Source organism: Triticum aestivum, chromosome 1D, assembly GCF_018294505.1.
Source record: "Triticum aestivum cultivar Chinese Spring chromosome 1D, IWGSC CS RefSeq v2.1, whole genome shotgun sequence".
Taxonomy (NCBI): domain Eukaryota; kingdom Viridiplantae; phylum Streptophyta; class Magnoliopsida; order Poales; family Poaceae; genus Triticum; species Triticum aestivum.
The window spans coordinates 391532754-391543924 of NC_057796.1; the positions used below are offsets into that span (position 1 = coordinate 391532754).

An 11171-nucleotide genomic window follows, 5' to 3' on the forward strand; every position below is an offset into this window, starting at 1 on the left:
GGTACCGGAGCCATCACTGAAGCCTCTCCTCCCAAGGCCTTGGGAACTTAGTGAAGCTGAAACCAAATTGGCCGCGTCTGCTCATTATGAGAAATGGAAGGCGGATATGAAGGCGATAAAAGAGCCTGAGCCCAAGCAAGTATTCACTGAGAAGCAAAAGAAGTGGGCTAAGGATTTTTTGATGACACCGTCCCAAGCCGAGCTGAATATGCCTGACGACTATGGACATGAACTTCGTAGGCAAGCAAAAATATTGAAGGAGGAGAAAGAAGAAAGTAAAAAAAGCGGGAAACAAGTTGACCAGCTCGGGATGCAGAATAAACAATCGATCCCCCCGCTCATAGTGAAAGCCGGTCCGGAAGAGGACCCCAAGATCATAGCAGCTGCGGCAGCACTTGGATTGACTGTAGCGAGTGCCATGAAACAAGCGTCCGAGATGGGTTTGACTCTTCGTGCCTTCTTAGGCCTTGAGGATGCGCCAGTATGTGAGATAGCATTACAATATATGCGGAATGGGCCTCTCGTCGAGCCTGCGCGGGAAAAGAGTCTAACACCACAAATGCGAAATCTGCTACGTTGGTACAAGCAATTCATAACATGGGCCGACAAAGAATATGTTTATGCGGATGTTACAGAGGAGCATCACACCAAACGGTACTCTGTACAAGTTCATATGAGTGAATTGTTCCAGCTGTTCAATCTGCGCGACCTCGACAAATCTATGCTGAGTTGCTACGTTCTGTAAGTGATTTATTTCTACCTCATCTCGTTCTTCATTGCCTGCACTATATATATATATATATATATATATATATATTGTCCTAACTATATTGTTGCGTACGCTATTATGCAGATTGAAGATTTGGGAATGCAAAATAAGAAACATCCATGATGTTGGTTCATTGACCCACATATCGTTAATGGACATGTGTTACAAAATCACCCCGAAGACGTGGAGAAAGACTTGTACAAGTTTCTTAGAAAGCATCAACTCAAAAGTCATATTCTATTTCCTTACCATTTTGGGTGAGTGTTTCTCTCTTGTGCCCATTCTTTTTTGTTTACTCCATGCATGGTATGTCTAATCGATGAGTTATGCATGACTGTGCATGTAACGTGTCCGCAAGTTCCACTGGATTCTACTAAATATTGAACTTCACACCTCCAGAGTTCTAATCATGGACTCTATGGATTCGGATCCAAAGCGTTGGGCCGACATGAGAAAAATGCTGCAAAAGTAATTATTTTCAATCATTTGAGCTCTATATCGATCGGTCTCTTTCGTTCATTTCCTAATATCAAGTAACTAATAACTCCCTTGTTCATTTAATTTTCTTTGCCTTGCAGGGTTTGGAGACGGTTCTCAGAAGAAATTGTCGGTGAATTCAAACATGAGCTAGATTTTAGAAGGTTAGTTAATGTGGATAAGCAGCCACCGGGGACCAATCTATGTGGATACTATGTTTGTGAGAACATCCGGAGACACACCTCTGAGCGGAAGGCATCGGATAGCGTGTGGAACGCGACGGATAACTTGCGGAGGAGGCTTAGTCCAGAAGCTCGCTTCCGACCAATTCAAGATGAATTAGCAGGATTTTTCATGAGGGAAGTCATCAATCCTAAAGGAGAACACTATACCGAGGACGAAGAAATTTATATGCATACCCGAGATTGAAACTTGTTCGAAGTTGTATATGATCATCCATCCTAATTGTGTATGGAAACTTGTTCGAAGTTGTATATGGTCACCCGAGATTGAATATATATTATATATTCCTCTTGAATTCTTCTTGTTTGAAATTTCATATGCATGTATATAGTAGCGTAGAATATGTGTACTGAAACTTCATCAAAATTAAAATAAAACACAAAATAAAATATAAAAGAAATAAAACACTACAAATTAAAAAGAAACCAGGTTTAGGGGGGCTAAAACCCTAAACCTGCGGAGGAGGCCTTTAGTCCCGGTTAGCCACGAGAACCGGGACTAAAGGTCCTCCGCCCCGACGGACCCCTGGCGCCCACGTGGACGGGCCTTTAGTCCCGGTTAGCCACGAGAACCGGGATTAAAGGTCCTCCGCCCCGACGGACCCCTGGCGCCCACGTGGACGGGCCTTTAGTCGCGCATATTTAGTCCCGGTTGCACAGCCGGGACTAAAGGCCTTTGCGAACCGGGACTAAAGGCCCATTTTCTACCAGTGAGTTTAAATGCAGCTTATATATACAGATCAAATCCACCATGGTTATGGTTAATACAAAATTGAAAAGATGGTTAGTACGTGATAGATTCCATGAATTTTAGAAATGAACCCGTAGATTGTATCACCTTCAAAAGTTATTTGATGACACTTCTCCTTTTGCAAAACATATTGCAGAATCAGATGAATCAGCCAAGATTGTGTTGAAACGTTCAAAGGACGTATGCCTCGTCAGTGACGCGAATCTAAGCTAGAACGCCGAAAAAAGAAACATCAGTAAAATGTCCAACGACCGAACGACCACCCAGCAAGCATCCTCGCCAGGAGGTTGTAGTAAAAGGTACCACGGCCGATCCTGACGGAGCCCCCCACGAACACCACCACTCGCCATCGACGGAGGGCAACAGCAAGCCCACCACCAAAAAGAGCACGGATGACCGAGTAAACAACAACCACCGATCTGAATACCAGAAGATCCATTCCAGAGAGACCTTCTAATGAACGGCGACCAATCAATTGTTACAAACACGGCAAAAATGACAGACAGAAATTCGTTCCGGAAATTATTCAATAAGCGGCGTGTTATCGATAATAGAAGGAAGGAAACCAACGGAGACAGAACACCACAAAGTCTGCAAGAAGAACGGCAAGAAGAAGAAGAGAGACAATCACGGCAAAGTCGAAGAAACAAAGAACACACAAATACGGTTCGCAAGATGGAGATCTCTTGCGCCGGCGACGCACCTCATGCAAAGATGGCAGCAGCACATTCAACTCTCACCAGAAGAACCAACCTCCTCAAAAAAGAAGACCCAAGCGGACCAAAATATGGAAGACGAACGACGGCAGACACACGCGGAGCAGCTCCAACAGATTGAACACCCAACGAAGAGCCAATGAAATCATGGCCAGCCAACAACCACACACAGAGAGAGTCCTGCAGTAGACAGGCGACCCGGACGCCACGATGGCCACGTGCTACCAGAATCCCACATGGGCCGTGGGCGCTGCCGGTCAACGGCCACCTGCACCACCTCGCCGCAGCCCTCCCACACCGCGCTCGCACAACGGCCCGCTCATGATGCTCCGCCTCAGCGAGCTTGACGCCGCGGTGGCCGTGGGCACTGCGGGTCATGGGCCACCTGCACCACCTGGCCAGCGTCCTCCCGCAACGCGCTCGCGCCACGACCCGCCTTCGCCTCGGCGAGCTCGTCCCCTGACGGCACACACGAGATCATGAAGACCCACGACGCGTCCTCACGCGTCATTTGCGTCCTCCAGGCCTCTACATTTATGCGGCAGAAGGCGTACCGCGATGCGGCCTAATCGTCGCGTCCTAGCACGACGCATGGCGGCAGCTTTGGAAGATATCCACCGTCGAGATTGTCCTCCGCTCCCCCCACGTCCAGTCCAGTCCTTTGCCCCGCCCCGCGATGAGGAGCTCGGTCGCCTCCTCTACTCCGTCGCGGCGGCATCGGCCTCACCTTAGCCGGAGAACATGACTGAGCACACATAGGCATACGTCGCGGGCTACATGTGCGCGCCATCGTCGGCGCCGGTTCAAGTGCAGGACACGTACCGGAGGAGAGGAGGGAGCCGAGGCATGAGCAGGCCATTGGTCTTGGCGGCGTCGGCAAGCGCAGGCCAGTGGTCGGCATCCATGACGGCGGCGCCGGATCGGACGACCTGCACTCCTGGCATCCATGACGGCGGCGTGGCATCTATGAGACCATGACGGCGGCGCCGGATCGGACGACCTGCACTCCTGCAGGCAGCTCCATGGACCATGGCTGGGTGGAGTAGGGGAGGGCGGCCGCCGCCGGAGTGAACAGAAGAGCGGCTGGCCGGGGAAAGGAGGAGGTGGAGCGGGCAAGGTGCAATGAAGATCAGCCGAGGTGATCTACATATAGGGAGGCAGACAGCAATGGAGATACACATAGAAACTCTTCGAGAGAAAACTTAATAGGCGGCGACCGCTCATTGGAAAGAGACACGTCAAGAATCACCCACCGCCCATGCATGCATGCACTAAGCAGCAAAAATCAATCACGCCACGCATCTATGCCCCCCGCAACCAATCAGAGCACACACAACGGCACATTCATCGACAAAGAAGCATGCACATCACAGGTGGTGACCGAAGCCCACGCGGACACGCAGAACATAAGGAATGTCGGGTGGCGAGGTCAACCCAACGCGGTGGCCCACACGCAAACAAAATCGCTGTGCACACCAAGACAGACGCTACACCCGTTAAGAAAATTTGAAGCAGCATTCTACATCTACCGCCGATTTCTACACAGTGAACACCCAAAATAATACACGTGCTGCTGGCCAGGAGTTCGATAAGTCCTTTTCACCCAAGTGGTCAGACCTCGTCGCGTAAAATTTTCCAGATATAGTGGCTTGGGTATTCGTAAGTGTTAGTTGAATGACGAGTGGGAAGTTAAGGATAATCGCAATTGATACACAGTACTCTCTGCAATGGCAATCATCTTATGGAACACAATGTCTGAGTTCTGGCCATTGATAAAAATTCCTGAAATTGAGAAAACCGGGATGAAATGGCTATTGCATGCTATAAATGGCCTTCCGTAAACAGAAAGAGCCATGTTGCTTATATGGTTTTATATACGGAAACGATAAGAAACGAACGTCAGATTTTAAGGATTTCAGTCCTAACGTCGTCTGTACCGTTGATCTCTAGGCACGAATCTTATAGCGAAGAGATCTGATCATGATAAAAGGAAACTTTACATATGAAATTCGGAAATAATTTATAGTTAATAGCTGCATGGCGCAAGTGCTAACAAATCAAATAGTTCCATGCATGGCGGGATTGTAGCTTACCGAAAATAAGAAACACGGATAATAAACCCCCCCAAAAAATCACGGATAGTATCAACTCAATAATACCATTTTTGAGGATCAACTCAATAATACCATTTTTGAAGATCAACTCAATAATGCCATCGCAACTTTATTATTTTCTTCCGTATTTTAATGATGCTATATATGACATATTTCCTTTGTTTTTGAATCAAGAGCGCCATTACCCATACATGTTGCCTATATAAGCAAGCCTGCCGCGCTCCCTCGCCGTAGTCGACGTGGTGGTGCTCAATGGCAATGGCAATGGCGCCCGTAGCACTTGCACTCTGCCTGTGTACCACCGTCCTCCTCTCCACTCCACCACCCGCCCAATCCTCCCCTCCCAGCCCGAGCCCTGCAGCGGCAGAGCCGACGTCGTCGTCGGAGTACAAGACGTACATCATCCTGCTCAAGCCTCGAGCGGACACCCAGGTCATGGACGACGAAGCTCGCCAGGGCTGGTACCGGTCCTTCCTCCCCGACGACGTGACCGCCCACGGCGAGCCGCGGCTCCTCCACTCGTACAAGACCATCTTCCACGGATTCGCCGCCTTGCTGACGGAGGAGGAGCTGGAGGCCGCGTCCAGGAAACCCGGCTTCGGGCGCTGGTTCCCGGACGAGATGATGTACCCCGCGACGACCCGCTCGCCCGAGTTCCTCAGCCTGAGCAAGGACGCCGGCTTGTGGCCGAAATCTAGCTACGGCAAAGGGATCATCATAGGGGTGATCGACTCCGGCATCGAGTCGCGCCATCCCTCGTTCGATGACGCCGGCATGTCGCCGCCACCCGCCAGGTGGAAGGGCACGTGCACGGGCTTGGTCAGGCCCGTCCGGTGCAACAACAAGCTTATTGGCGTCAGGTCCTTCGTGGACTACAGCCCTGACGATGAGACCGGCCACGGCACGCACGTGGCGTCGATTGCGGCGGGCAACTTCGTCGCCAATGCCTCGTCGTCCCACGGACAGGCCGCTGGGACGGCCGCCGGGATCGCTCCCGGCGCACACTTGGCCATGTACAAGGCCTGTAGACCCACTGGGTGCCTCCGTTCGAACGTAGTTCACGCGATTGACACGGCGGTGGGCGACGGGGTCGATGTGATCAACATCTCCCTCGTCCGTGAGGCGGGAGTACCGCTCGACAAGGACGTTGTGGCCATTGGCGCATTCCGCGCGGTGGCCAAGGGCGTCGTCTTCGTGACTTCTGCTGGCAACGACGGCCCCGACCCGTCCACTGTCAACAACGACACGCCGTGGGAGATCACGGTGGGCGCCGGGTCGGTGGACCGGAAGCTCGCCGCCGGCCTTTTGCTGGAGTCAGGCGACCTGGTCGAAGGAGAGGCACTGGTACAGGGGCCCAACTCGACCGCTTACCAACCCCTCCACTACCCCGGCGAGGGTAACCTGTGCAGGAAGGTGAGCGTTGAGCGCACGAGGGGCCACATCGTGATATGCGATGATGCCATGGTTAAGGTTGACGTTCAGGCCCGCATCATCAAAAATCTCTACGACAATGGCGCGGCTCAGGTCGTGCTGATCGGTCAGGAGAAAGCCGGTTTCACCTTGGGCTTCAGGGAGTACGGTTCCTCCGTCGTGCAGGAGCCCGCCGCCGTCGGCCACAAGCTCAAGGACTACAGCCAGTACCCGGATTCCGCGGCGCAGGTGTTCTTCAAGGACACGCAGATCGGCGTCGGCCAGTCGCCCACGGTCGCCTACTTCTCCAGCCGAGGCCCGAGCCGCGGCAACCCGCGCATCGTGAAGCCCGACATCCTGGCGCCGGGTCTCAACATCCTCGCCGCTGCCACGGAGAGTCCAGATCGGGGGCCTTTTAGATTCAAGTCCGGGACGTCGATGGCGGTGCCGCACATCAGCGGCGTGGTCGCCCTTCTCAAGAGCATGCACCCGGACTGGTCGCCGATGGCCATCAGGTCCGCCATAATGACCACGGCCGATGAGCTGGACAACGACGGCAATCCGATCATGAACGAGAAGCACGAGCCGGCGAGCGCATTCGCTGTAGGCGCGGGGCACGTCAACCCCAGGCGGGCCGTCGACCCGGGGCTGGTCTATGACCTGGAGGTTAGAGACTACGTCGGGTACGTTTGCCATCTTTTCGCCAGGGCCAGGCTCGACAACGACGACGACTACGCCGTGCAAGACATCCTCCAGGACCTGAACTTGAATTGCAGGAACGTGCCCCATCTATCGGATGTCGACCTCAACTACCCGAGCATCATGGTGCCGGCGAACACCACGGTGCGGCGGACGCTGACGAACATGGGGCCGGCGGAGCAGTACACGGGCAGGTTGTCTATGGCCCATGACGTGGGGGTGGATTTCTCGCCCAAGTCGTTGTCGTTCTCGCGGCCCGGGGAGAAGCTCACCTTCCAAGTAAACCATCATGGGTCCGAGGTCGCAGAAGGATTCTTGATCTGGGAGTCGAATACGCACACGGTCCAAAGCCCACTCGTCGTCGTGCGTTCGTGAGCGGAAGTTAGACATATCGGAACACAAGAGATGTGCTACTCCACTGTACTTCTACTACTAGCTTTGCATTGCTTACACGATCAGAATAAAAGAATCTGTTACTTACTTATTTTAAAGAAGGTGTTTTGGTGGCTGAAATTTTGAAAAATTCAAATTTTATACATCTCAGTTTCAAAAGGTTCTGAAAAATATACAATGATGTAATGTACTCCTATATGTGTGTAGAATTTTGTAAAAAATACCTTCCAATTGCAAACTGCACAAAATGAACAGTTCAAGTGCTGAAAAGTTATAGATTTATTTTTCCGTGTCTAGCTCTCATTTTAATGTATGTACATTATATCTCTGGGCATATGTGTATTTAGAAAAATGAAATGTAAAATCATGAATTATGAATTATCCAAAATTCGGCCTCCATTTAGCATTTTCGCTTACATCGCCCATCTATGCAGCATGTCCGTACTGTCCTTAACTACGTGAGATTTCAGATGGGTCTAGGAGTTTGCAAAGATCAGGAAATGTGAATCCATTTCCAGTATATATTCGAACCATGCACGGTTTTCTTGGAGTAAGAAATTTGTATTACTTAGGAAGTTATGTTACTATCTGCATGAGACAACTGTTCTAAATCACGCGAGTCAGTTTGGTTGGCTTCCACAGCTCTTGGTGCCTGGCCTGTGCCTGAAGCATGCCTGGTAGTTGTTTGATTGGTGCCTGAAACAAAAATGGTTGCCTGGCCTGAACTTCTCATTAGCCTGGCCCAATTAAAGAATTCAAATAAAATAATGTACTTAGCCTAGTCAGGAGGATCAGCCTGGCTCCGGGCACCCTTCTCTTCATGCCTAGCTAGGCTGCCTGGACCAAATACATATATTAATTGGACTGTGTCAGATGCTAGCACGTCTTCCTATGTAGCATGTTCTCCAGGCCAATTACTCAAACCAAACACTATGCTTGCATGCGCGCCTGGCCAGGTAGAAACTGGCAAATTCTCATGTAGTTTTCAGGCATTACTTTTCTTTAGGCGTAGCCCCAGGACAAGAACCAAACTACTCTCTCCTTTCCGGTTTTATAGGGCTTATCTCAAAATTTTAGTTTTTCCATTTTATAAGGCTCAATTTGGTTGTTTCCCATCACATGTTCAGATTCCAAGGTGCATTAAATCATTGCATGCAAGTATTAAGAAAAAATTGACCAATGCATGTAATTTATGCATGCATGCATTGCAATTAATGCATTGGTAAACATACTTTTTTGAGGAAAACAAGAGCATTAATTGGGTGCTTTTGCAAACTACAAAAAGTATTCCACCACTCACCACATCTACCTTGGTTGGTGAGATTTTTGAATTGAGCCTTATAAACCGGAAAGGAGGGAGTAGCCTGCAGTCCTGAGTGGAGCCAAACAACTGTTCGACGCTCAATACGTCCAAACTTAGCCATGTAATCACTACAATTTTTCTGGCTTCTGCTTATAAGAGTATGTCTTTCAGCTTTTTTGAGATGTAAAATCTCACCAATTATGGAAGCTAAAGCCGGTTGGTTCCTTTCCTCATTGCTAAACATTTTCAGCAACTCAAGACCGTCTGATTTAACAATCATTGGGGCGCTGCACCATTGTAGGGAAGATGTCATGCCTTTCATGCAGGTTGTTGCTTCTGCTCAGGGCCATCTCCGGGAATTCGGGGCCCCGGGCGAAAACCAAAATGTGGCCCAAAATTTTGAATAATTCACATAAGAGAAAACTCAATATGTGTAAAGCATACTCCCATTTTATTATATATTTGCATGTATGTTTTATTTGTACCTTATTTAGGCATATATCAAATATTAATACTAATGCTAAAAAGGTAAACGATAGCAAAGCAATAAACGAACCTCATGTTCTACCAAAAAGGAGCACCCATCTAGCTAGTAAACAAAACCTAAGAAATTATTAGTGATCATCGATCATTTGATCAAACAGAATCTAATTAGTTTCAAATAGTAATGATCGCTAGATGATTAGATCATTCAAATACAAAGAAAATAAATTAAAAAAAGAACCTTGCTCTTGGAGATAAAAACCAGTTTGTAGCCTGGTGTAGATGTGTTCCTCAGTCCTGATTGAAGCAACGAACTGACGGAGCCGCGTTATGTGATTGTTGCATCTTCACGGCAGCCGGCAGGAAGACGATCAACAGTGGGATCGGATCAGAGGCAACTGCCGGTGCCGGCACGACTACTAGGGCCTCGCGCAGGGCAAGGGTTTGGTGCTTCGCCGATCGCCGGCCGCGAGACCCAGACGCCAGTTCACTGCCTGTTCCGATCGTGCCATTGGGCCTCCAAACTTCTGTGCTAGTATTATTTTGGGCCTCTCACATTCTATCATATCGCAGCCCAGTAAACAGCTCACGTACACGTACGACGGTTGGATTCCTGGTCTTTTTAGTGATTTTTCAGCGGCATCTAAGGAAGCGATCTTTCCTGATTTTCTCTCGATGGGGGCCCCACGATTTTTGGGGCCCTGTGCGATCGCTCATCTCGCTCCCCCTCATCGACAGGCCTGTCTGCTTCAAGGGTCGAGGGGCAAACGTGTATAAATCTTCCGGAGCTAGACAAGATTTCACCATCATGATTGCAGTACCAGAAGATGTATCAAAGGATCCACCCATGTTTAATTTTGCCGACCCTGGAGCTACCCAGGGAAGATTTTCAACAAAGCAAGGCATAGGCCGATCTCCTCGCCTTCTTTTTTTTCGGGTAGGCCGATCTCCTCACCTTGGCATGACATGAAGATGCAATATGCCTTTGCCTTTAACAATGTTCATGTTTGAGTTCTGTGAAATATAATAGAGTAAAACCAGATAGCTACACAGGAACCTACATGAGACTTGGACGGGTGGTTGACTGGTGGGATTTTATCATGGACCGTCGTCTCATTACAAACATGCCAGCATATCCATAAAACCGTAAGCAACATGGCTCTTTCAGTTTCCTGAAGGACATTTATAGAATGCAATAGCCATTCCACCCCGGTGTTTTGAATTTCAGGAATTTTTGGCAGTGGCCGGAACTCAGACATTGTGTTCCATAAGACGAATGCCAATGCACGGAGTACTGTGTATCAATTATGATTATCCTTAACTTTACACTTGCCACTCATCTAACACTTACAAAATATAAATACTTTCGGAAATAATACTACAATCGTTCGCATTCATCCGTCATTACCTCACGTAGCAAACTTCAATTCAGGGAACTCCATCTCTACATGCCAACAAATACATTTACATGGTACAGTGTTGAAGGCCCAAACTGAGTGAATTTGTAGCCCATTACACACCCCGGTGATCCAATAAAAGAAAGGGCGTGTATAGCGGGCAAACACTTGCTCGCCATGAGCAAATGTCCATATATGCAAAGTTCATGTCGTCACCTTAGGCCCACGTGATCTCAAAGACAGAAAAAATTCCCATATCACGTCTAGAGATGCGTTCACAAGTACTCCGTCCAATTCATTTTACTCCACTTATAAAATTTATCAAACTTTGTAAAATTTAACCAAATTTATATTAAAAACTTCAACATCTACAATACTAAAGATAGACAATGTAAAGTAAATTCCATGATGCATCTA

General features: G+C 48.9%; 1 protein-coding gene across 1 annotated transcript; it reads left to right on the plus strand.

Moving 5' to 3' along the window:
* Positions 1 to 5690: 5690 nt before the first annotated feature.
* On the plus strand, positions 5691 to 7553 carry LOC123170706 (subtilisin-like protease). Its single transcript, XM_044588505.1, has 2 exons — positions 5691 to 5897; positions 6252 to 7553. Exons 1-2 carry the CDS (start codon positions 5691 to 5693, stop codon positions 7551 to 7553), a joined length of 1509 nt encoding a protein of 502 aa, XP_044444440.1.
* Positions 7554 to 11171: the final 3618 nt, after the last annotated feature.